The 26839-nt window shown below is 46.4% G+C and overlaps 1 protein-coding gene and 1 non-coding gene across 4 annotated transcripts; one reads left to right on the forward strand and one right to left on the reverse strand.

Annotated features, from left to right (window-relative positions):
* Window positions 1-4743: 4743 nt before the first annotated feature.
* TRNAA-GGC (transfer RNA alanine (anticodon GGC)) lies at window positions 4744-4818 on the reverse strand. The gene has a single exon. It is a non-coding gene; the product is annotated as a tRNA-Ala (tRNA).
* A 4566-nt stretch (window positions 4819-9384) lies between these two features.
* SLC16A6 (solute carrier family 16 member 6) lies at window positions 9385-25196 on the forward strand. 3 transcript variants are annotated; one of them, XM_064495629.1, is made up of 7 exons: window positions 9385-9561; window positions 16068-16322; window positions 16675-16913; window positions 18987-19130; window positions 20046-20174; window positions 21236-22051; window positions 22956-25196. In XM_064495629.1, the coding sequence occupies exons 3-7, from the start codon at window positions 16682-16684 to the stop codon at window positions 23204-23206; spliced, it is 1572 nt and encodes a 523-aa protein (XP_064351699.1). In that variant the 5' UTR covers window positions 9385-9561; window positions 16068-16322; window positions 16675-16681; the 3' UTR covers window positions 23207-25196. The 3 variants fall into 3 exon arrangements, with proteins under 3 accessions (XP_064351699.1, XP_010974271.1, XP_031324803.1); XM_010975969.3 differs by lacking the exon at window positions 16068-16322 and having other exon boundaries at window positions 9386-9561; XM_031468943.2 differs by lacking the exons at window positions 9385-9561; window positions 16068-16322 and adding an exon at window positions 11618-13089.
* The last annotated feature ends 1643 nt before the right edge of the window (window positions 25197-26839 follow it).

Consider the following 26839-nt stretch of genomic DNA (forward strand, 5'->3'; position numbering starts at 1 on the left):
ACCTCGGAGCAGAATCCCTCTGGCTGCTTTGCTGGGAATAAACAATTGTGTCACAGCGTGGCACGGAAGAGAAGGCGAGAGGTCAGGAGTCCGTCGTGTCAGTCCAGGTGAGTCCAGGTGAGAGACAGAGCTGGAGTGAGGCCAGCCAAGTGCCCAGGGCACAAATTTAAGGAAGTGACACCCCACATCAGGTGCCCTGACCGTGCTGACAGGGCGCACCTCCTTAAATCTTGCCTCACCCTAATCCAAGCCCAAGTGGAGAGGAAAATCCAGTTACCTTGGTGGCCAGGTCAGATGCTTATTTACTGTCTACATGTAATAAACATCCTCCTGGCCCCTTCCCCTGCCCCCAGACCCCAACGTATCAGTTTGGGGCTGGCCCAACTTGGAGAGATTTCTTTTCTCAATTTTTTAAAGATTTTCTTTCTGGTGGGGGAGGTAATTGGGTTTATTTATTTATTTTAATGGAAGTACTGGGGATTGAACCCAATGCCTCATGCATGCTAAGCATGCGCTCTACCCCTGAGCTATACCCTTCCCCCGGGAAGATTTCTTAAAGTCTTATCTGGGGGGAGGGGGGGCCTCAGTTTTAGCTCAACAGAGGATGCCAAGGAAATCTTTTGTTTTGTTATTGTATTTTTTCTTTCAATTTTATTGAGATATAACTGACACGCAGCACTGTATAAATCTAAGGTGTACGGCATAATGACTGGACACATATATATTGCAAAATGATGACCACAATCAATTTAGGAAACATCCATCATCTCATACTGATACAGGAAAATGAGAGAGAGAGAGAGAAAAGAAAAACAAATGTTTTTTTCCTTGTGATGAGAACTTTGAGAATTTACTCTCTTAACCTGCAAGTGTTCCCTACAGCAGGGTTGACCATTGTCACCACGTTGTGCATCACATCCCCAGTACCCATTTACCTTACAACTGGAGCAACGGAAACCTTTCAATGCCTCCATCTAAGCTGGAAAAGCAATTCCACTTAGATAATTTTTAAAAACATTTTAAGCTTGAAGACCTCCAGCCAGGCCTTCCTGTTGGGAATGCCACTTCTGGGACCCCAGCGATGCCAGGAAACTCATCCACAGCGACAGATGACATCCTGCCCGATTTTAGGCTGGAACCACCCGTTGGGAACATCCCAGTAGGAAGCCATGTGGCAGGAGTCAATTTGGGAGAGCAGAGGCGGTGTTGTGCCATGCATCTAAAAACTCAGTACGCCAGCAGAAGTCCTATCTGGGTCCTCGAACCCAGGTCAGAAAAATACAAGAGAGTAGGTGGGCCTCTGAATAACAACATCCTTTCTCTAGAATTCCATCCTCCACTTGAGAAGAAAAATCAAGAGGGGTGTGATCAGGCGAAAAGGGCTTACGGTCAGTTACCTGAAAACCACTCCCTGAATGCCTGTTTGCCAAAATCTTAAGGACTTCTTACAAAGTGGTGTTAACTTATTATTATTAAATATTTATTACGGAAGTCATCCAACATTCAGGAGTTGAGAAACTCGCACATACCTAGCTACCTAGAAATATCTAGATCTAACAGTTACCAACACAGAGCTGGTCTGGTTTCATCTGTCACCTCTCCACCTTCCATTTCCCTCATCCTCCACATACACTGGATTATGTTGAAACAAATCTCTGCAAGCATGTAACTTCACCCACAAACATGTCTCTAGAGCTCTGTAAATGGTAAGAATTCTTTTAAAATATCACTACAATTCTAATAACGGCCCTTTAAAAAATTAACGATAATTCGCTAGTATCATCAAAAATCCAGTGTTGAAACGAACTCCCTCCTCTCATCAACGTCCTCACCAACACAAGTGCCTGCTCTCAGCAAGTACTGAGATGCTGATGACTGTTCTTCCCTTTCTCAATTGTCTTGAGGATAAAGAAACAAACATGAGCACCCTCTGACAAAGCACTAGGCGAGCCCAAAGCATTACTAAAATTAATATTAAGCAAAACTATTCTGAGCGTCGATGGTGAAACCCGGGCCCCCTGCAGCTGTTGGCTGAGTCTTCGCCATAACTGTTGGTCAGCATTCTTGGCAGTTGGATTCTGAATTCAGAAAAGGTAGCAGATACAAACACTATGGTTATACCCAAGACCGAAGGGAAAGTGAAGCGTCACCTTGATTTGCGTTTTCGAAGTTCTGAACTACATACAGTTCCTTGTCACGCAGTCCTGTGGCTGTCAGTGCCATTTTGGAAAAACCCTGAGTTGGGACCCTCTGCCTGGGCGGACTCTGGTGACAGCTGGCATGGTCCCTGGAGTACACTGCCTACCAACAAATCTGGTTTTGGACAACATAGCAGGACGAGATCAAGACGTAGAGTGGGTGTGAGGGGAACCTCCCTTTGCTGATAACTGAAAGTGCGAATTACATTTTCGTATCAGAAACATCCAAAAGAACGATTGGCCCAGGACACTGAGCTAGGTGCTCCAACAGGAAAAGGCCACGACTCTAGGGTGTAAATTCCCCAAGGGCAGGGATGTCTGTTTCACGCACTGCATAATCCGGTTACCCGGTCCAGAAAGCATTCAATCATTATTTCCCCAATGAGTGCATTGGACACAAAGAACTATGGCTGAGCCTGCTCTGTCCACCCCGAAAGCTCAGCGGCATCTCACCACTTCCCCAATCTCAGATGATCTTTCTAAGTTCCCCTCCCTCTCAGAGCCTCACTTGCAAAAGTGCCCTTGTCGAAATGCTCCTTTAGGTGATAATCACACCCATGTCCTTTCTTCTGAACTAGAGGGTGAACACTTTGAGAGGAGGGACCACATCCTCTAAGGTATGGTTTCCTGGCCTGGAAAGCTAAAGCATTCATCAGTGCGCATGCGTGGCCTGTGATGCGCTGCTGGGATAGAGGAGCGATGGGTGTAGGATGGGAGGACAGATGCTCCCTGTCTCCAGTGCTACCCTGGATCCGTACGAAGCATTTAAGCTCAGCGACAGAGGCTAGGGCCCTCCATGGATCACAGCAGGGCGGGGTCCCTCCTTGCCTCTTACCCGTATCATGGTCCTGGAGCATCCTTCTAGCTTCTTTGCCTCATCCGCCTAGCCATCTGGAAATATGTGGATGCCCTGCTCCTACAGGGTTAAAAGAGAAGCTTAACACTGTGTATTGTTCCAGGGAGCAGCAGGACAGGCCATGCGTGTTTAGACAAGACGGGGAAAGCCAGCATCTCCCTTTAGGCAAGAAACATAGCAGGAGAGCAGGTTTTTATTCCTTGGGCCTTGAGGAACACGGTGTGTGGGACAACTTCAGCAATTATCCAAAGAAAGCCGGGTTTAATCAGGGTGAAACCCAATGGTCCCACACTGAGCACTTTCCGACAATTCCAGTTAGATTTCGTGACCCACAACTGTGTCATAAAAGTCGAATGTGATACGTATTTATTCCTGAAAGTAGTGTGATAAAAATCATGTTGTTCTAAGAATTTTGATTTTTGTTTGGTTCTGTTTTTAGGACTTTTGCAACAGGCTTGAGATCATTTGGAGAGGCCTCTTCCAGGCAATTTTCTCCCTTTTTTTTTTAAGCAGTGAGAGGATGACAAAACTACAGGAGCAGTAAACGAGTCAGGCTGAGGAGGAGATATCAGCGAAACAAGTATCAGCGTTGAAAGCCAGGAACACTGGAAAACTGACTGCAGCATGAATTGGACACACTCAGTGATACATCACCAATACTTCCCAGAATGGTAACCAGGCGTCAGAGCCGCCAGAGCACCGGAGGGCCCTGGTGCCATGGGTCACCTCCCTGTCCCCAAGTCCAGCACGCTCTCCATCCCCTCTCACCTTCCTCTCCTGCTCTTATCCCTTCCCCCCTCCACCTTGCCAGCCCTTGCAGGATCTTTCCCATCCAGCCTAAGCCTCACTGAGCTCCACCATCGTCTGCCCCCTCCCCAGCCAGGAGTCAGAGCTTCAGCGCGAGTCCAGCACAGCACTAAGATGCAGAGCCAGTTCCATGTTAATCGGTTACCCCAGCACTGAGCACGCCCCCTACAACAATAACCCTGCGCAAAGGAGTATTATTATCATTCCCATCTCCTTTCCACAGATGAGCAGACTGAGGTAGAGAGAGGTTAAGTAATGTGCCCGAGATGACACAGCTAGTGAGGGCAGAGCTGGGATTCCAAGTCAGGCTTCAGAGTCCCTGTTCCCGTGCCCCCTACATCTGCAGCATCCTACAGGGGCCGCTCGGCGTGCAGCCCCTGCCTTCCTGTGCTGACTCTCGGGTTTGTTCTCTTCAGAGAGAACCTCTCCGTGAAGGCAGGGACCACATCTTTTTGTCTTTGGGTTCATAGGGATCTTACTCATTGCCCTGCCTTTTTTTTTTTTTTTTTTTTTTTTGCTTGGGTCTCTTTTCAAAGAATTTGGAAAAACAGTAAACCCCCTCTGTATAGTCAGCTCAAGCTGCCATAATGAAATACCATAGACCCGGTGACTTAAACAATAAAAACTCATTTTCTTAGGGTTCTGGTGGCTGGAAGTCTGAGAGTCTAGAACAGCCAGGTTCTAGTGCGGACTCTCTTCCTGGCTCGTATGGCTGTCTTCTCATAACATCTTCGCAGAGCCTTTTTTCAGTGTGTGCTCGCAGAGAGAGACAGAGAAAAATTTCTCTCTTCCTCTTCTTTTTTCTTGGCTTTTTAAACATTTTTTTAAAAAAATTTTGCAGGGAGGTAGTTAGGTTTATTTATTTACTTACTTATTTATTAATGGAGGTACTGGGGATTGAACCCAGGTCCTCATGCTTGCCAAGCATTCACTCTTACCACTGAGCTACACCCCTCCCCACTTCCTCTTCCTGTAAGTGTACTAATTCCATCATCTGAGCCCCATCCTCAAGACTTAGTCTAACCCTAATTCCTCCCAAAGGCCCATCTCTAAATATTGTCACATGGGTGGGTAGGGAGGGGCTTCAATATATGAACAGTAAGGGGGAACAAACACAGCCTCTAACACTCTCATCCAGTTTTAAATTATCTTCCATGTTTCATCAGAACTTTAAATCACTGCAAAAGATATCATTTCAATTGTATCTGTAAATGTTGACTTTTATAATAAAACTACTAAACCACTCTTTTAAATGTATTCAATGTAATATAATTTGGAAAGCACCATCACTGATTTAAAAATTACTTGGGACTATTTCTCATTAGGTTGGAAATTTTCTATCATTTTTTTTCTCTTTTTTGCAAAGCTATACTTCCATTCTATCTCAATACACTATACCTTTATGTTCAAAAGTAGTTAATTACTTTATCCTACTTCTCTGGAATACAGACTTTGTGTATACATTGAAATTTAACTTTTCACATTTTCCTCCAAGTGTTAAAAAAAAAAATCCCTTCAGGGTAACTGTAATTTATAAACAAAAAACACACATTATAAATTTTGACAAATTGTTATTAAGCACAAGATAACCTGATGGGAAACGCATCCTTAATAAGATGCGCTTGGGGGGTGAGACATTGACTTGAAGAAAGGGGGTTTCCCTCTTATGACGTTTGCATTCTCCCCCTAGAGATGCTAACAGCTGGCCCAGTGCACCTAGTGACATCTTGGTGCTGGTTAAGCCAGAGGCGGCCCACAGTGTAGGAAAAACGGAACGCCAGGCCTGCACCACAGTGGGCTCTCCTGGCTGTAGGAAAGAGCTGATGTTCTGAAAAGTGATTCCCCCTAAATTACCTGTGCCTCAGAACCCCTTGGCAAATCTTCAAATATCCCCAAAAGCATGCATTTCTGTTTGAAGGAACCTGCCTTCCTGCAGCTCTTCCAGTGTGGGAGTTGGGGATGTCCTGCAGGCCGCTGGATGTACCTAGCACCTCGCGCTGGAATATCGGTATTGTTAGAAGGAAAAGCTTGTGACATTCTCTGCTGTCTGGAGAAGCTGATATTAAAGTTTTAAAGCAAGAATTCGCTTTCAACAAATACGCGTGGGTCACAAAGAATACCTGCCCATAGGTGAGCTCCTGGGTAGGTGGTGCAGAGACCGGAAGGGGGAGTGTGGATGGGCGGGCAGGCAAGCAATCCAGGCCTCCAGGAGAAGCCCCCTCCAATACACCCCTCTTCATTGGCTGCTCTGCAGGCCCAGCCCTTAAAAGCAGGCTTGCACCTCTCTGATCTCCAGACAAGATTCCTTTCAATCTCCTTACCCCAAGTTGAAGTTCTCACGGGCTGGTAAATGCAGGGAGCTTATTTGCAAGCCAGGGCCATATCTGCCTAGCAACCCAACACGAAGACCAGAAGGGCTCTAAACGTCGACAGAGAACAGGCCAACTTTGCACAAAGGAATCTGTTCTCATGCAAATGACTTGAAGCAAGAGGGCTAGGAAAGAGAGAGCGGTGGGGAGAGCTCTCAGAAGTATTTCCAGAGAAGATGTTGGGGGACTTTCTAAGGGCATCATTATAGACTTGCCCTCTGTAAACCACGGGCCAGAGGGGTCTGCTGCCACTTGGGTTGTGACAGACACAGCAGAAGAGGCTAAGAGGGGCGCCAGACCCTTAACTGAATTTCCTGATTTTTCTGGTTCTGTACTCAATGACTCCAAAGGTCCTTTTGTTTGCATTTAGAACTAAACAGAGTTAGTTTTGTTTAGAGGGTAGGGGGGGTTGATTAGCATGGTAACGTCGTGCTTTCCTCCCTTGCTCTCCCTCAAGGAGTGAAAAAAGCAGGGGTTTTCACGCTTGGTCTCACTAGCATGGAGGGAACAAGGTGAAGCCGGCCACTAACCAGGGCGGGCAAAAGTCACTGGTGTGTGGCTACAAGACCGGACAGAGGTTGAGTTTCCAGACACCTCTTTGTCGTCCAATGCGGGTAGCCAATGTCATCTTTGGATGAGCTCTAGCTGCAAAAAAAAAAAAAAAAAAAAAAAGCCAGTGTGTCTAAACCTCGGGGGGATCCCACCAGGGCTCTGTGCCAAAACTTTTCTCATCTGTGAAATGGGGATGAGCATCAACTGCAGAAGGTTGCTGATGGGGTTAAAATTAGATCCCATGAATGGTACCTAATACAGTGTTGGGAACAAGCCAAAAGTGCAAAAAACTAATAATAGGTATAATTAATATTAATAGAAACAGTAGTTGTTTTTTATTATTATTATTATTATTATTATTATTATTATTATTATTATTATTATTATTATTATTAATTATCATTACAGTTATGCCCCCCAGCAGCCAGTCATATCACTTGGTCAAATACTCAGATGTCACTTCCCCAATCATTCATTCACCCCTAGGGCTTTTTGCATTATTTGTCTAATTTTTAAAACCAAGCAGCTGGAGCACCAAGATCTTTTGTGACTGGCTTAGAATCCCTCAGCTATAAATAATGAGCTACACTCTTAAGTTCCTAAGCAGGACACAGCACATACTGTGCTGTGTCATTTTAAATATGGCATTTCCATCTAAGTGCAGTGACAGGTCCTAACGCAGGATAAAACCCTAAATATCAAAGATTACATTTACAGTCCCTCCTATGTTAGCATTAAGTGTTTTCATCCTACGTGCGAATTCTTCGAAGAACAGCTCGAAAAGGATCGCGTGCAGGTGCGGGCTGGAGTCAGCTACCAGACTTGATCAACCATGAACGGCAGTGACGTTAACAGCTACTGGCTAGTGAGGTCTTACCATATGCCAGTCACTGTTGATCCGTGCTTCACTGGCATCATAAAGTAAACCCTTCGTTTCTGGGAATACCACGATTGTCCCCCTTTTATAGATTTGGAAGTTGACGCCCCAAGAAATCGGGTTACTCCAGCGAGGTTGCAAAGCTCATCAGTGGTCCCCGCTGTACAGTGCTGGTCGCAACAAGGCACTTCGCGCCAACATACCTGCCCCCCACCTAACCCACGCCAGAGCTTCTTAACAGCACAGGATGGCATTTAACCCAGTCGGTAGACCCTATCCCAAAATTGTAAGAGAAATCAGGAGCGACTGCAAAGGGATTTTTTTTTAAATCAAAATTCAAATCGCCTATTCCTCCCGGTGGCAACCCTCCGTGCACGCACTCCCAAACCAGGCTCTCTCGAGTTTCTGACATGAGAAACACACTCCCCAAACCCCAATGAAGGGAGCCGCCAGTGCCAAAGTCCGCAGAGGAATGTGGAGAATGAGGCCTCTGCTTCCGAGCAGGTCTCAGGCCCTGGGGATGTGAGGTGGAGACCAGGAAGCCAACTCTGCGCCCCGCAGGCTCCGAAATGCCTGGGACCTAACACACTGCTTTGTCCCGAGCTCGTAAGTGAGGTTTCCCGCACATCATCTGCTGAGTTTACCGTAATCTTGGGGTCGAGGACCTCGGGATGAGGGGCACTGTACCCCCACAGCATCAGGGTCCCTCCCCTACCTGCGCTCCCTGCGAGTTAGGCATCCATGCACCTGTATGGACGTCGCCTCCCGCCAGGCGGGGAGGATGTGCGCGCGCCCCGGGCCGGGGATGCTGACTCAGCCCGGCTGCTCAAACACATCCCTTTCGCACAACGCGATGCTGTTGCTGCTGCTCCTGCTGCTGCAGCAGCAGCAGAGGGGGTAAAGCAAAGTCCCCGTGGCAGCCGGGCCGCCAGCTCCCTGGGGCCCACTGCGGCACTCCACCCCCAGCCAAGGGGAACCGTGGGGGTGCGCGAGTTGACGAAATCGGGGGAAGTGGGCGCAGGAGGAGGAACTAGGGGTCCGCGGAGCCGCGCGCACAGCTCACACCCAAACTGGAAGGAACCTGTTCTGCCCGGGGCGGGCGCAGAGCCGCCGCAGCCGGGAGCCCAAACCCTCCGGGCGCGGGCGGGGCTGGGAGGGTTGCCTGGGGGGCTGCGGGAAGGGAGGGGGCCCCGGAGCCCCGAGCGCTCCCGGCCGGAGGTGCCCGCAGAGTGGGTATCGGCGCTCCCGGCTTACAGTGCAGCGGAGCGCCGGGGTCTGGTCTGGCCAGGCGCGCAGAGCCGCGCCCGGCTGGAGACGCCTGGGGGCCGCATGCCTGGGACCCCGGCGACAAGGGCGGGGGTGGCCCCGCGGGACCCCGCGGCGGATCGGGGACAGCGACGCCGTTACCTTCCGTGACCCCCAGCCCCGGCCCTGGGCGGGCGCGCTCCCGACACGGCCCCGTCCACGTGGGCCGGCGCGCGCGCGCCAGGCCGGCCCCCCTCCTTGGCGGCGCTCCGCGCTCGCAGCACATGGTCGGCGGCGGCGCGCCCCCGAGGCCGGCGGAGACCGGCTGCAGCCGGTATAGGATAAGAGATAGGAAGCAACGCGGGGCCGGGGCGCGGGCAGCAGCACGCACGGCCCGGGCGCAGGCGGCCGGGGAGGGGGGCGGGGGCGGGCGCGGTCCGGGTGCCCAAGGCGCGGGAGCGGGTGGGGGCCGGGGCCGGGGCCCGGTGGGCCGGGCGCCCGGTGCTCACCCGCCGGAGCCAACTTGCCATAGGCTCAGGCCCACGCCCTAAGGGGTTAATCCTTTCTCATGTTACCGAGCGGCTTATAAGGAGGGGGAGGCCAAGCCTCCGCCTTATTGGGAGCCTTTTGGGGTTTATTCTCTTCCCTTCTAACTTGGTGAGTTGGTTTTATTATTTTACATGTTTAAAAGTTTAATGGTGGGGTGTGGGGTTTTTTTTTAATCTGTGTTGGGAGTTTTTGGAGGGTGGTGGGGAGGTTGGAGGGAGGAAGAGGAAACCACTTAACAGCTTAACATTTTGGAGAGGTTATTCCGAAAAAATCTCTTTGACAGTTGGGAATGCTCAGGGCCACCGGGATGACGCGCTCTCGCCAGTGTGGGCAGCCGAGAGTTGCATGTCGGTGGCTCCGGTACAGTTGGGGTCCGGAGAATACCTAAAAGGCAGATTTGGCCTTTTTAGTGCCCCCGGCCCCGGGTTAGGGGCTGCGGGCCGTCGGGCGAGTGGGGGCGCCGTGCTCAGCCCCCAGCATGGATTTTCCGCATGAAGTTGCCTGCGCGTCACAAGAGCGAAATGTCAGAGGTACCTTCCCCAGGCTCGCGCGCGCACGCAGGGCGGCCACGGAGGCAGTGCGAGGGAAAGTGGGGTTCTCGGTCGCCCCTCACCCGACACACACACCGGGGGTGGCCAACGTGACACCCCCCTTCTCCCAGGGAAGTCAGGGATTTCCCTGCTGAGAGCAGATCGTCCACCTTGACCGTCAGAGCTGTCAGCGGATGAAGGCTGGTCCCGTTCAACTTCCAAGGTTCCCGGGGCTGCCAACCACAGGAAAGCGCCCGTGTAGCCGAGCGGTTCTCTAGCGAGGGAGGATGGTTTTGCAGAGGAAATGGGTTATTTCCTTCTGTTCGTCCTCTCTTTCTTTCTTTCTTTCTTTCTTTCTTTCTTCCTTTCTTCCTTTCTTCCTTTCTTCCTTTCTTCCTTTCTTCCTTTCTTTCTTCCTTTCTTCCTTTCTTTCTTCCTTTCTTTCTTTCTTCCTTTCTTTCCTTTCTTCCTTTCCTTTCTTCCTTTCTTCCTTTCCTTTCTTTCTTTCTTTATTCCTTTCTTTATTCCTTTCTTTCTTTCTAAAAACCTAAACACCCATGCTACCGCAGCAGACAGGTGATACAAGTTTCGTCGGTGACACGAAAATGTCACCAAATACGGGGGGCATTAGTCTTAGAAAAAGCTCCCTGGAGTTAACTGGGGAAGAGCAATTACAACTTGTCAACCTGGAAGCTGGTTTTGTTTGCACAGTTATAGACACTCCGTGCCAGCGCTTTCTCGAAGGAGATGGTTTCCACCCTGGGAATGAGATTTCTCAGTACCCTTACTGTTTTGCAAATCATAGTAAGTGGAGGGTCTTGTTTTCAACAACAGAAACAACAAAATAACCAAGTACTATGCAGAAATCTCTAAGTGGCTCTAAGTGATGCATCTCCCATGTGCCAAGCACCAGTACGTGGCATTTTTGGGGTCAACAATACATCCTGCCTGGTGGGTATAGAAATACCTCTTTTCATAATTAAGGGAAACGCGTCCAAGATAGAGAGTTACAGTATGTAAATAAACAATGCAGCCAAGTGGAAAAGCTCCTTCTATCTTAATGAGTACCACTAACCCTGAGTTTTCCTTCTGTGGTTTCCCAAAAAGGACTTTCCTCAGTGGAACTCCTGAGGAGGACACTTAAATTAGGGGCTCAGGTTTCAACACCATCATCTTGTAAAATGGATGAATCGGTTCTAAATCCAGTGATTCACAGCTGCTGAGGTGGCTGTCCAGGTTAGGATTCAGATTTTTTTTCTTAATAAGAGAACCGAAATGAACTTTACCTAAATACAGACTGGTTTTGACAACTAGGGCTGGAAACAACTTGTCGAAAGCTGTTCTCCAGGCTACGCCTTTAAGAAGAATGGAGATTGGCAGTGCGTTAGCTGAGGATTTGCTCAACGCTGGCCGCACCAGCAGCCATCACCACTTCCATCCAAAGCCTGCATTTTGAACTTTGCTCTGAACTGACCCTGGACTAACACTCTGATGGTCTATAATAGTCCAATATTTTGCATTCTTCATGCCTCTAGAGCAAAGCTTTTTCTCAACAAATCCAACTGCAGTGGAATTCCCAGATATAACAGATTTCTCAGTTTTGGCAGGATACTCATTTATTTAAGATTAGCTGACCAAATGCTTATAGGAAATACTCCAAAGTGACTGTGAATTTTGTTGTTATACTTGCTTTGGAAGAAGGGTGAAGGAGAGATGGCTGCCGGGAACCCTCATTCAGAATCATGGCATTTTACCCTCCACAGCACCCTGTCTCACCCCTGCTTTTACCGAGGATGAAATTTAAGAATTAAGTGATTTCCCCAAGATTGTGCAGCCAGTTAATGGTAAAGAGAAATTCAACAAATAATGCAGAAGGGCCTCAAGAAGACAAACCCATGGGCCTGGAGTCAGAGGACTCCCAACATGAATTGAGAAAGATGAAAGGGTAACTTAGAGCAAGTCAGGGTCAAAGGCTATCAGAGAAATGTAGATTTTTAGGGCAGAAAGAGATCTGAGATCATCCCAGTCTAGTTCAGCTCCCCTGTTCACTTCTTGATGACACTGAAAGGGAGCAGAGTGATTCTCCCAAGGCCGCAGGGTCGCTCAGCTTACCTCACCCACTATCTCCCCACACAGTAAACTAATATCCCTTCCCATCAGATAAATTCACATGCCCATAAAGCCAAAACAGACATTTCCATGTCCTGGAGTTTACAGAGCCCTCTAAGCAGCAGGCCTTTGTTTCCTGCTTTGTAGACGCTGACCCTTCGCTAAGCCAGTTGGTCTGCTGGGTGAACAGGCAAAGGAAAGGAGAGGCCAGGGAAGGATTTATTCTGCAAGCAGGGACTTCCTCACTTGGTGACTGGGTTTTACAAGGATAGAGTGGCACATTGCATCAGGAGCGCCCCAAGATGCATACTTTGTTTAAGTGAAGTTTTATTGAGCACATATCATGTGCCAAGCACACTGCCAGGCACGGGCTCTGGAAAGAGCAGCTGACTGGCCCGTAGGTGGCCCTGCGTGCCAAATTCAGATGTTATCAACCAGTATGTTTTGGAAACCAGGTTATTCTATTATCATTCTATATGGTGGTCTTTAGAGCTATGTAGATACTAGGGCATAAGATGCTTTAGGAGGATGAAGGCGTAAACTTTGGAGTAGGAGTGGGTGCTAGGATATCATCTTTCCTTTATGATGTTCCCAGCAATAATAACCAAAAAAAAGCTGTCCTCCAAAATCCTAAGAATGCAGGTGAAAGTTATATTTGGATCTAGCTCCTGGAGAGTAGCACAGATGTAAAGCAAAGTTAAAAAAATAAAAAAGAATTGAACACCCCGGAGGAGCTCAGAAAGTAAACAAAAGTAGAGCAATCAAAAGTCCACCATCTTCCAACCAGCTGAGATCAGATCTAACCAACATCCAAGTCCTTTACACCCACGTTTGCAAGAACCAGCTGACATCTGCACTTTCCTTCTAGCTCCCAGGTCTCCTTGGGCCACCAGGTTTGGCCTGAGGAATCAGGTGATTGAGAAGTCAGGTGTCAGCTGCCAAAGCCAGGTGGATGCGAGCTTTAAGGATTCCCACGTCCAGCCTCTTCATTTGACTGGTGAGCACTCAGGCCCAGAGAGGTACAGTGACTTTCTCCAGGTCACACAGTTAAGTAGTGAAAGAGTTCTCATAGATTTCTACACAAGAAGGCCAGGAGAGCTTTTATCTCTGAAAGAAACTGATTCCTCGAAATCTCTATAAAACACTCCCTTCCCTGGACTTCTAAATGTTGTTCTGTGTCCTAATACAGCAGGGCCCTGGGAGGCAGGAGATTTGATTCTGGACTATTTTTGTCCAGTCCCTTCCCGTCTCTGGGGCTCGGTTTGTGAGTGGGATTTTACAAAGAGGAGATGGACCAAAGATGGGCTCCCAGTTTCCTTTCAGTTTTAACATTCTGTGATTCTAACTCCATCCCGGGGCTGCGGGTTCCTCCCGATGCCACCCATTCTGCACATTCAAACCACCGACGGCAGCAGGCAAAGATAGAGTGTGACCTGGGCGCCCGTCACCAGAGCTGAAGCTCTGGCCTGACCCAGAGCCTTGCGATGGGTGGGAATCTCATCTTCAGAGAAAAACTGCAGTCTGCTCTTGCTGATCTCAATGCAACCCGACAAAAAGATTCTCTGTCTTGCTCCTGCAGTGATTTTAGGCTAGAGAGAGATTCAGCTTGTCTCTAGGGGGCCTGTATCACATTTTAGCCCAATATGCTTTTATTCAAGTTGGTCCTGAGCCCTGTATTAAAACTTAAGATCTTACGGGTGCCCAGGGTGGTGGGTATAGCTCAGAGGTAGAGCACGTGCTTAGCATGCACAGGATCCTGGGTTCAATCCCCAGTACCTCCATTTAAATAAAGAAAAAAAATTTTTTAGAGAATGTAGTGGTTAAAAAAAAACAAAGTCCTATTTGAAAAAAAAAAAAAAAACCTTGGACTTAGTAGCCACTCAGTCTTGACTGCTTGTCAGAAATGTGCTGAACTCCAGAAGGACATGGCTGAATGGTTTTAAAATGTGATAGATTTCAGTCTTAAGGTTCCTGATCCTTGTCATCAACAAACGGTTAAGTTCCTGGAGGCAGAAGCCATCTCTGTGTATTTTCAGTCATGTCCCCCTGTGCCTGGCAAAGGCCCTGGCACCTAGTAGGTACTTTGTTGAAAAAAAAAATAAAAGCCACATGCAAGGTACTTAGGGGCAAAGGGATACAAAGAGATAGAGACCCCAGATTTTGTTTTCTATGAGCTTACAATTTAATTGAGCAACTAAGATAAATGCATACAAGTCAGTAATACCCCCATTGTTCAAATAATACTTGTCACACAAAGAGAGCCCCTTAGGTTGAGTCGATCAGAGGAAGCATTATGGAAGTAGGAGGACTTGATGGGGCAGGTCTTACAGGTGCCAGCTGGAAGGGGGCCTCCCTCCAGCCTGGGGAAAGGGCCTGGCCACAGGCAGGATGGTGAGAGACCAGGAGGCAGGGAGGAGTCCCTTTTGGTCATGGCAGGGGAGTCGAATCATTGAACAGGAAGAAATAAGGCTACAGACACCCGGGGGGTGGGTGGGCGGTGTGTCTCATGATCCGTGGATGTTATCCTTCAGAAAGAGGATAGCCACGGAGAAAATGTGAGGAGAAGCATGTCATGGCGATGCAGCATTTCAAAAAGATTAATTGTGCTGGACACGTGGAGCCTGTTAAGAGACCAGTAATGAAATCTTGGGCTCAAAGGAATGGCCCGGTCGGGGTATGAGATGGGAGGATGAAGGCTGAGGACCTGAGCAGTGGGCTCACCAGTACCACTTCCCCCTCCTTCCCTCCTACACCGCCTCCCGAGGGATCAGTACAATGCTGGGGCCAACACTGGCAAGTACCTTTTTTTTTCCCCTGGTCTTCTCCATCTTAAGCCAGTACTGTTGTCACTCCTCTACCCCAGCTGCCTCACCTTGGGGGTGCATTTTGAAAGTCTAACGAAGGAGTGATCTTGTGAAAACCTCCGTTGCTGGAAGGCTCCAGGTTCCCATCCTAAATCAGTTGCTTTCCTGCTGGGAACACTAAGGACAGACTGTCCCATGGTTGCTTAGCTGACATCCTGAGCTACTTAACGGCCCTTCCCGCCTTTGCCCCTGCTCTCGGGGATGACACGTTGACACACATCAAAATGCAAAGGCCTTTGCTGCAGAGAGCATAAGCTTCTTAAAGCATCTCCTGCCCTATTTTATGCAACCAAATATCTAACCGTAATAGAGCGAAAAGTAAGTAGACGGTCCTTCCCAAGCGCTAGGCTGCTGTGGGGATGGTGCTGTCCGTAGGATGAACAATATGAAACTAGGTCAGATTTGCTACTTTTTAAGATTCTTAGAGCAAATTCAGAATATTTGGTCCTCTTATCAGAAATCAGCAAGACTGCTGGGGAAGATGAGGTTTCATGCTTTTCTTCAATCACCCTCCGTTATCAATAAAACCTGCCTCAGTCTGTGAACACAACTCACAGCTAGGGAAAGGGTACACATGCATCCTGGAAATTCACCTGGATCACTGTGTCACTGTAGAGAATTCTTAAACTCAAGGTGGGTTTCCATTAAGAGCTCTCAGACCATGGACTCATTTATTATGAGAGAGATTAATTTTTAGTTGGGCTAAAAACACACATGACTGTTTCAAAGTATACATAGTTGCCAAGGTTTTGAAAATGTCAGTGTTTAGGGGGCTAGAGCCCATCACAGAAGACTTAGCTTAAACGGCCCTCCCTCCAGTGTTAAATCTAGTGTCTGAGTGGTGTTACGCCACAGGTCTGCTTGTTTTGATGTTTGTCGCCATTTGAACAGGGAAGCAGGGGTAACCCGGTTAAGTTCACTGGGTATCCAGACCCTGCACACTGGTGGCCTGATTTGGTCACTATATTCCAGAGTACTTGTCTTGTGTGTAGAAATTCAGTTTCTCATACACCACGTCGTGACCAACTTGGAGGAGCTCACTCACCCCAAACCAACTCCCAGAAGACAGAAGTCCCACATTTTGATTTATGGTCATGTTCTGTCCATGTAGGTACATCCACATGGGACCCTAGCTCATCAGAATGTTGCTGAGTAGGAAGCGGGATGGAGGAGAGGTGGCTGGATGGTTGGGACGGCCAGTGGCACCAGGTAGAGACGCACAGGACGTCCAAGCATGTGTCCCGTGGAAGGTGCTAGACGTACGATCAGTGTCGTCTTAGCCTCTCCTTTCCTGGGCTTTATTCCTGATCAACAGTCCTTATGGCCAGTTCAGTCTTCCTTCACCTGACTTGTCTTCAGGTTCAAGGTCAGCATCGATACTTGGTCTGGTGGTCACTCTTTGTCCTTCAATGTGTCTCTAAATATTCTGCTCGGATTCCTTATGTTGGCTTAGTTAGTTTTTCCCATTTAACTGCCACAGCTTGGAAGTCCAACTTCCCAAAATCTTTGGGGGCTCCACATAGATGGGTGGATAGATGGATAGATACTGTTATTATTCAAAGACTTTATAATAACTGCTCATGATTCAAATATTCATCAACCTAAGAAGTGCGGTAAGTTGTGCTTACCTGTTACATGTACTGAAGAGTGTTAGACTCATCCAGCCTCGTGCCGTTGCTGGTCTGAACTTTTTTCTTTAACTTTTTTTTTTCTTTCAGATTAAGAATGACCCAAAAGAAATCACAGCTTTGTTCCAGAGCCAATGTTTATACTCAAGTGCCTGATGGAGGATGGGGCTGGGTGGTCGCTGTTTCTTTCTTCTTCGTTGAAGTCTTCACCTATGGCATCATCAAGTCGTTCGGTGTCTTCTTTAATGACTTAATGGACAGTTTCGATGAATCTAACAGCAGGATCTCGTGGATAATATCAATTTGTGTGTTTGTCTTAACATTTACAGGTTAGTACACCTTTCAGTTCAAATGCTCTGTAAGCACGTGCCTCGTTCAGTCTGCCTTATTGTGTAACGTTCAGTGTGCCTTATTGTGCAATGGCGCTCACTGTGCCGTGATGCTTCTCCTTAGATGACCTGTTGGCTCTTTCCAGCCTCGATTAAGTAATCTGGTTTTCAGGGGTTGGGGATGGCAAGAGGTAAGAGGCACCGGAGAAAAAAGCCTATTTGTCAGATGTGACTGCCTTCGGGTTAACACACGTGTTAAACGCATACTGTATGCACTCTCTTAGGATCCCGTAGGTAATTTTGGAGAAACGGCCCCTCAGGTGCAGTTACTGTAGGTTATTTTGAAGACCCCAGTTCAGTAGGAATGTAGTCATTTCCTAAAGAAGCACCATCAAACGTACTTTGCCTCCTGGGCCCTGGGCTCATAAAAACGCGCTCAGGAAACAGTTTGGAAACATGAAGACGTGGCTACATGAGGAAGAAAGATGGAAGGTGTAAAAGGGTATCATGGAAAATTATAACCGTTGTTCAGGGGGGACGCTCCAAATTCCAAACACCTGCTTCCCTAAAGGACTTCCCTGGCTAATAGGTGTACCGTGCTCCCAAAGCCAACAGCATCCAATAAAATAGGGGTGTAGCAGAATTCTTAACAAACTGATTTTTCACTTTGTCCCATATCCGGACCTAATTCCACATGTCTGAGTGGTCTCATGACAGTCCACCCATCTGTCAGGGGCCACCGTAGGGTTTTCTGAGAAAGCAAGGACGTTGAACTCACCTCAGATTTCCCTAACTGTACCCTAATACCCTGTCATGGGACGACTGTCTCTGACGTTTTCTAAGCCCGTCTTTCAGTGTAGCTCGTTTCCCGCTGTAGACTGTCTTAAAGAGGCAGCTCCACTGTTCTTTGCTGTTGGGAAAAGTCAGAATTTCTCTCAGGAGTCCTGATACCATCTCCTACAAGTTTCACTGCAGAACTCCGAGCTCCAGTTTGAGCCTTCAGATACTTAATTTTTTAATCACGGGATGTTTACTTTCTCGGAAAGATACGAATTAGAACCAAAATTTTACATCTGGTAATCTAAATAAAAAGAAAATCCCAAAACTTGAACTTTTCCCTCTTTCCTAACCAAAGATAATACAGTCCACAAGAAATTTCTAGTTAATACACTATCAGATTATCCCAGAAGATAGTTCTTCTAAATGCTATTATTCTGGTAGGTAATGCTTTAAGGCAACACACTGCCTAAAAACAATGCTGCTGGTGGTGTCATTATATGCATGATATTATCATGTTAGTGTTCTGGTAACATAAGAGCTATGTATGGACCAACCCCCAACAAAATTTAGTCCTTTTTTTCTTTGCTCTTTCTGTCCAGCATGCACTGTCGTGTTTTTCCTTCCCCCCGCAACCCTTGATGGTTCCTTATCTCATTGGACTCAAGTCAGTATCAGCGGTAGCCTGAGTAACATATAACTAGGAAACTAATTTTCCAGATTTAAATGTCCGAGGGGATGTCGTGCATGGAAGCTACGCCAATTGTAATTCATCAGCCACTCTGAATTCTCTGTCCTCCCTCTGGTATGCATGATGGAATTCACCATACTCATATCATTTGCAGAAAAGTCAAATGGAACTAAGCTAGAATTTGACCCTAAATGGAGCCTTTTTAAAAAGAATCCAAAGCAGTGAGTATAGAAAAAAGAAAGAAAGAAAAAAAAAGACTCAGGCTCCTAGGAAAGCCCATTTTTATTACAGAATAACATAAATGTAATGCATGTCTAAGTGTATAGGTGTTCATGGAGAGTCTAAATCTTTCATCTGACAATACAGATGTAAGTTTTATACATTACTCTGGCTTTCTTTTTAAGGAGCCCCCCCCCCCAAATATATGTCCAGCTTGAGCAAATACTACAGTAAGAGCTGAACTGACTTTCAGAAACCGTTGCACAGAATGTGTTATATATCTCACATCGTGCCTCCATGGTCAAGGCGTAAAGGATGGGATCTAATGAAAGCGAATGCGCACGCCTCCAGGAGTTAAAATACCACGTTCTGCTCTCTTAACGCAGCTCCCCTCTCCACTGTCCTGAGCTCCCGTTTTGGACACCGTCTGGTGGTGATGGCGGGAGGGTTGCTGGTCAGCACAGGGATGGTGATAGCAGCCTTCTCGCAGGCGGTTTACCAGATGTACATCACCATCGGCATCATCTCTGGTAAGTGTTCCCTCTGGGCTCACAATTTCTCCAGATGCTTAGTTTGAAGAACAAGGAAGAGGAAGAAGAAATGCAAAAGTATACTTCTTTCTGGCTTTCTCTTCTTTCTTTACCATTTATAGCATCCCAGATCCATGGTCTTGACCTGGGTTGCATGGACTCTGCAGGCAGGGGAACCTCTTCTCAATGCCCAATATTTTTTTGTCTGACTTTTTTTTTCAAGTCTTTACCGATGAGAACAAGAACTCTTTTGCAATGGTTTGCAGGCAAAAGATACCATTTTCACAAAGGAAGATTTGGATTTCTTTAGCCGAGATTTCCCCAGTTGGGGTGTGAGGATCCTGACCTGGAGGGGAGGGTGCTGTACTCTTGACTCAGTCTTAGGGGTCTGAGAAAACTTTTTTCCCTTTAAAAGGAGTCCCTACATTACTCACGGATTACCTATTATTATGTGTATGTGTATATATACACAGCTATATTTAGTTAAGATTTATACACTTAAAATTTTTTCATATATTCTGCACATATCAAAGCTCACTTATTTCCAAATAGACGTCTTACATAGAAACTATTATAAAACTACATTTTATAATATATATCAAATTATAGTCTGACCATTGCAAATTATATAAATTTGGGGCAAAAATTGCAGAAGAGTAGGGGAAAAAAAAAGTTTTCTGTTTTTTTTTTTTTTTTTTTGAACTCTTCGCTTCCCCAAAAGAGCTGTTGCAGTTTCTCCAGATCTCTGAGGAAACCTGTTTTTCCTTGCGACAGCACTGTTTTCCAGAACGAATGACTGAGCTCCCAGAACTCACCGTTTTAAAAATAAACACACAGATCCCAGATCTCTGAACGTCTCCTTCCGCCATCCATGAGCACATGGTTCTGACTGCTGTTTCGGACTTTCCATCACAGGTCTGGGATATTGCTTCAGTTTTCTCCCCACTGTCACCATCCTGTCACAGTACTTTGACAAAAGACGCTCCGTGGTCACGGCCGTTGCTTCTACGGGAGAATGTTTCGCTATGTTTGCTTTTGCACCAGGTAGGTGGACCACCCCAGTCCACGTGTTCACAGGGAGGAGCGGACTGGCTCCTCGACACCCTGACCTTTGCCAACCGCTAGTTATTGCCAAGCTCGTAGGCGGCGTCAGCCACGCGCAGAAGGAGAGGCCAACAGTCTTCTCTTCTCCAGCACGTTTTTAGGTCTGTCCTCCTTAACCTCCATTTTAGGAATTCAAACATTTTAATACTGGTCCAAGGTTACATAATAGGAAGATACATGGCACAGTTTCAGTGGTACAGCTCAAAACATCTGTTCCCAAAGAGATGATGTGTTGATTTGGGATTGTTCATGCAATTCTATTTCTCTCCTTGGTCACAAGAGCCATCTTCAGTATGGATTTAAATTGTGCCAATAAAATCACTTTCATTCACCATGTGTAGACACTCTCACAGTGAGATTTTTATCCCTGGTTTAGTTCCCTATCTTAATGTGAACATGTGAATTTCACTAACAACTAGTAGACAGATAACCTCGGAGACTTAAGATTCACCTCCTCCTCCGCCCCTCCTCTGCCGTTGCTGGGCGAATGTGTTGGTGAACTGCAGTGGATTTGTTCAAAGGAGATATGTGTTGTAGTATTTTGGGGGTGACATGTCATAATGTCTGAAGCTTTTCAGATAGTTTCAGAAAAATTAATGTATGTGTACAAATACAGGCAGGCAGACAGAGAAGAATGTTAATTGTTGAATTTAAGTGAAGGGCAGGCAGACTTAGAGGGGTAATTTCCCCTTTTCTGTCAGTTTAAAATTTTTCTTGTGCCTCTAACTGGCTAGAGGCCCCTCCAAAGCTCTTCTGGAGCCCCTGGCTGAGAACTTTTATTGCATCTCTGTTCCTCTTTATACACCTTCCTCCTCCTTGACTCATAAAAGCCCCCAAACCCGGAATGAAGCCGAGTGCCTGCTGACTGCATTCACACGGCTGAGTCGTTTGTGTTGAATCATTTCCAAATCTGGGTCCGTTCTTTCTTGCTCTTTTCTCCCGGGTCTCGTGTCCATTTCTGACCTCCGGTTTTGTTTCCCTCTCGCTCCTGTCTATCCAAGCCATCATGGCGCTGAAGGAGAGCATCGGCTGGAGGTACAGTCTCTTGTTCGTGGGCCTCCTGCAGCTAAACATTGTAGTCTGTGGAGCGCTGCTGAGACCCATCGTGATCAGAGGGCCGGGGACGCCGAAAGCCACCAGCCACGACAGCCGGAGAGAAGCGCAGTATATGCTCGAGAACGAGAAAACACGCACCTCCATAGATTCCATTGACTCAGGAGTAGAACTAACTACCTCACCTAAAAACGTGCCTAGTAACACAAACATGGACCCAGAGTCCAAGGCCGACCTCCAGCAGATCCTGGGCAAACCCGGCTCCAAGCAGAGCGACCCCAAGGCCCCGCTGCTGGACTTCTCCATCTTGAAGGAGAAGAGTTTTATCTGTTACGCGTTCTTCGGTCTCTTTGTGACCCTGGGATTCTTTGCACCTTCTCTGTACATCATCCCCTTGGGCATCAGTCTGGGCATTGACCAGGACCGCTCTGCTTTTTTATTATCCACCATGGCGATCGCGGAAGTGTTTGGAAGGATTGGCGCGGGTCTGGTCCTGAACAGAGAGCCCATCCGTAAGATCTACATCGAGCTCATCTGCGTCGTCTTACTGACTGTGTCTCTGTTTGCCTTTACTTTTGCGACTGAGTTCTGGGGTCTGATGTCCTGTAGCATATTCTTCGGGATTATGGTCGGGACGGTCGCAGGGACCCACATTCCACTGCTCGCCGAGGATGACGTGGTAGGGATCGAGAAGATGTCCTCGGCGGCTGGAGTCTACGTCTTCTTCCAGAGTATAGCGGGACTGGCTGGACCACCCCTTGCAGGTAATTTAAGTACCCCAAGTAAAACCCTTGTGTACAGTCCTTTAGTCAGTTATGCTATAATCCCTGTTGGGGTCTCACCCTCCAAAAAAAAATCAATTGATTTTTATACTTGCAGAGAACTTGAGAGGTGTCAGGATAGAGGTTACCTGAGCCAACTCTCTTGACTTAAATATGAGGCAACTGAAGGCCAGAGAGTGAGCCGATAATCCTACAGTAAATCAGTGACCAGGCTGGGATTAGAACCTGTGTCTGCAAGCCAAGAGGCCCAGGCTTTCTTTTCCTACCACTTTGCTCTGTAAAATGCTGGAGAGGTGTGCATGGATTTATGACCTCGTTACCCTCTGACTTTTGGAATAACACACTAAGGGGCTTCTGTAAACCATCTTCCCATCTCGGGAGGGGTTTTAGGGGCTGGAACACAGAACGGCACTTTGCAGAGACTTCACTGACCACTACAGAACGTCTCCTCATAGGAAGGACATGGGTGTGTGGTATGCCTTAGACCCGAAATGGGACCTTAAGGTTACTGTGATTAGAAGTTTTACCGCATGTTAAAAGATACCCGAGGTATCTCTTAACTCTTTCGTCTCTTACGATGTCACCTTTTCAAAGAAGCACGCGTCTAACCATCCCCATGTTGTAGATTCTCGACTCGGACCAACTAGACCCCGGACCGATTAGACCCCGGACAGAGTTTTCTCAGGTGCTAAGTGTGCTGTATGTGTGTCTATGCTTTCTCTCCCGTAGGGACAAGACTCCTACCTTCCACACCCTTTTATTTCTTTAAAAAACAAGATAACGCTAGGAGGGCAAAGAACTCAAGAAGCTGCTGAGTTTGCGGGGAGCCTGGGGGGAGAGAGGGTTGGTGGCCGAGTCGCTAACTGATGCTGGCGCTCCCTCCCAGGTCTGCTGGTGGACCAGAGCGAGATCTACAGCAGAGCCTTCTACTCCTGCGCCGCCGGCATGCTCGTGGCCGCCGTGTGCCTGGCGCTCGTGAGGCCGTGCAAGAAGGGGCTGTGCCGGCGGCCTCGTGCCCGGGAAAGGAGGGCCGAGAGCCGTCGGGGGAAAGCTTTACCCGACATCCCCGAGGACTTCCTGGAAATGGACCTTGGGAAGAATGAGAATAAAGCTCCTGTGAGAATGGAGCCCGTATGACGCCCTTCCAGGGCACGTGGGCCGCCCTGCTGGCTGGGGAGGGCGGGGGGCCAGGGGACCGAGGGCGGTGGAGGAGCTGACCACTCTACCCGCTTGCAACTACACTTTAAAGGGAATGTATCTGTGAACACCACGACCAACATCCTTTTCTTCTTTAAATTTTCCTTTTTTGCTTGTTTTTTCAGCTAAAACAAAGACAACCAAACACCCTTTCCGTACGTACATACACCTGGCTGTGAATCAGTAGCAATACACAGCTAGAGGAGGACTCTGGTTCACATTCTGGTTTTAAAATAGTGACATGAATTGGCAAAGTAGTTTTAAGGGCTCTCACATGTGATAAACTATCATCTTATTAGAAAATGACACCTGGCCCAGGCCATTGAAGTGAAATCAGCCATTCCAAAAAAGAAAAAAAAAATCTTGCATCATCATTTTAAAAATTTCTCATTTTCAGAAATACGAACAAATTGTTTAAAACCCTTTGAAAAATACTGAGGTTTCCATTCACAGATTCGGGCCTCTTGATTTTCCAAATATTCCATGGAAGTGAAGTATAGTTTAAGACCAAACATTTGGCTAACAAATGGAAATTTTTAAAATATATGTAACTTCAACTTCATAAATGTGAAGATTACCACTTCTTTTTACGGCCAGTCATTACCAGAAGTATTTCAATACAGAATACACAACATGACATTCAAAAATGTGCTTCCTGTTGCTTTTAATTATTCAGAAATATATGATTGTAGTGTCTTTAATTTAAACCACTATTTATTATTAAGTTATTCTAGGATGATTAAAGTAATCAAAAGAAAGAAAATTTAAGACATAAGCAGAATTTTTACCTCCTTTCTGCAATCCTTTAAATGCCTCAAAGAATATGTCTTAACTTGTAAAGTTACTCTCATAAAAGGCCAAGTTGTAATGATTCTTCAATTTGATACAAGGCAACGTGTGTGATTTAAAGGGGCGGGAGGGGAGAGGGAGACAAGAGCAAATCGCCTTAGCTTTTTAAAATGATTTGTTTTATTGCCTAAGAATACTTGAGGATCTTCTTTGATCAGAGTTCTATTTCATGGAATTGTTAAAGCATTTCTGATTTTTTTAAAAAAAAAATACGTCTAACTGTTGAAGCATTTCTGTATTTCACATGGGGTGGCAGAGACATTTGTTTTACCATCACGAGTTATAGGTTGCAATTTACGTCATATATAAACCTTGATTTCTCTGTGCTGCCAGAGTTATCAGGTTAACTGGTCATTGTCTTTCTGGAGTTACACTACATGTATAGTATTTCTATGTGCATATTTTTCTGTAAAAGGGCAAGTGTGAGGATAACAGGTGGACTCCTATGTCCTGAATCTCACTCTGCAGGTGATGGTCAGTACCGCTGCTCCATTTTATTCATCATTTACTGTTAATTTATGACAACTCAGGGGGAAAAAAAATATAACAAGCCTAGTTGGTTACAGGTACACACAAGCTTGAATATTTCTCTGCACTGAAATGAAAGTGGCATATAGTTCATCACCACCTGCTACATTTTGTACAGCATTTGATCAGCCATAGAAATAGGACAATCTGTAAAACTTTGGGGGGGGGGGGCAGGGGAGGAAATGACAAAGTGTCCGTCTAAAACAGACACACCAGAAACAAGGTGGATGTAGCAAATCTCTGTCACTGCCAGAGAAGGACTTGGAGCTTGTGGCAGTTTTGCAGACTTCCATGACTTCAGCACTTTACCACATTTTTTACTATGAATGTTCAATACAACTTAATATTTATAACTGGTTTCTGAGCGATCTGCTCGATGTCCATTCTGTTAAGTGCATGAAAAAAAAAACTGTATGCCAATTTCAGTATGTCAGTAATCAAGGTTTTACATGTTTGGAAGAAAATGAAAGCAGGATTGCTGATTTGTTCTGTATTAGTGACATTCTGGTACTTCTAGATTTGCAATAAATATATGGCTTTTTTTATTTAAAAAGAGGGATTTGTTTTTTATTGACTTCTGGGCATTCACTGTTGGATCCAACTGAAGTTATAAAAACTCAAGGAGGGTTCACTTCAAATAAATAACTTTCTTAAAAACCTTTCAGCAAAATCTTTTTTTTTTTTCCAGCAAAACCTTTTAACTCTACTAGAGACGCATAAACTGTTCCCAGAAGTGTTTGCTGAACGTCGTTATTTCATAAAAGAAGAATGAGTGAATGGAATGATATTACAGTAGCCACAGAGTGGTAGCTAAGCCTATCAAAAGTACTAAGTGAAAATAGTTAAAGACTAACCATAGGCAATTACAGAGCAGTCCCCAAAACTGGTCTAACCTCTAAGTAAACAGCACAGAATCTCCATGCCAGAGATCTGCGAACTTCTGTCAAGGTCCAGTTAGTAAATATTTAAGGTTTTGCTGGCCCTGGGACTCCGTCTCTGGAGGGTGAAACAGCCACCGACCATTGTAAAGAACGAGCATTGGCTGTCTCGATAAAAGTTTATTTAAGGATACTGAAATCTGAATTCCATAAAGTGCTCACACATTATGAAATATGATTGATTTTTTTCCAACATAAAAATGTAAAAACTATTGTTAGCTTTCAGGCTGTGAAGACAAACAGGCAAGTAGCCTGGATTTGGCCCATGGGCCTGCTCCATGCATCAGTGACACTGGGACCAACAGGGACCACCGGCGGCACAAGTCTGAAAGGATGACTCTGCTCAAAGCGATTCCTGGACCACAGGTGCCAAAGGCAGGAAAGATTAAAGAGCTAATGGCAGAGTCTCCGTTTTCATTTCCTGTGATTAAGGAGATTTCGCTTCAGCCTTGCAGACTGAGCAACTTCACTATAAATGTGGACTGTTTCCCACCCCGAAGTGAAAGTGTTCCAGTTGTAAAAAAAAAGTTAAGATCACATGCTCGTCTAAGACAAATTCATCCTGAACTGAGAAATGTTTCCAAGCCTTTTAACAAAGTTATTCGTTTTCCGCTCCAAGAATGGTTAATGGAGATTTCGGGCACCTATTTGCCTTTCCTTTAGCCTAATACCTGGTGATAAAACAGAAAACGGGTTCTAACTCCGCTCCTGTGACCTGCTCATCCATTCAAGATACCTAGACATGTTTATTACATTTAGATTCTGCACTCCTCAAATACTCTAAATCAGAGAGGATCCAGAATCTTTATTTTTGAAAGTTCCCAGACAGGAGGCTCGCTCATAGGCCTCTAGAGCTTAGAAGCTTTAAACTTTTAAATGGTTGTGAGCATTACCTAAAATAACTAAAGACAATCCAGACATGGTACGTGTCACTCCTATAAGTATACCTTACATTGAAAAATGTGAAAAAATGTGAAAAGAGAAACTGTCCTGGTTTTCAGATTTATCTTTAATACAGATGTTAATGTGAGGGCTACAATCTCCAACAGGTGGGCCAGGCACCGCGGCGTAAGCAAGGACACTAGCTCCCCCTGGCGTCCAGTCTCTATAAGGACCACCTGAAGGTGCGGAACAAGAAAAGTGCCAAGGTCAGGAATTGGCAAAATTTCAGTTGTCATGTAAGAAAAACTCTCACACCCAAATCAAAGTGACTACAGTCACTGTGGATCTCCTAGAGGGGAAAATGTACAGCAGACCT

This window comes from Camelus dromedarius, chromosome 16 (assembly GCF_036321535.1).
Source record: "Camelus dromedarius isolate mCamDro1 chromosome 16, mCamDro1.pat, whole genome shotgun sequence".
Classification (NCBI taxonomy): domain Eukaryota; kingdom Metazoa; phylum Chordata; class Mammalia; order Artiodactyla; family Camelidae; genus Camelus; species Camelus dromedarius.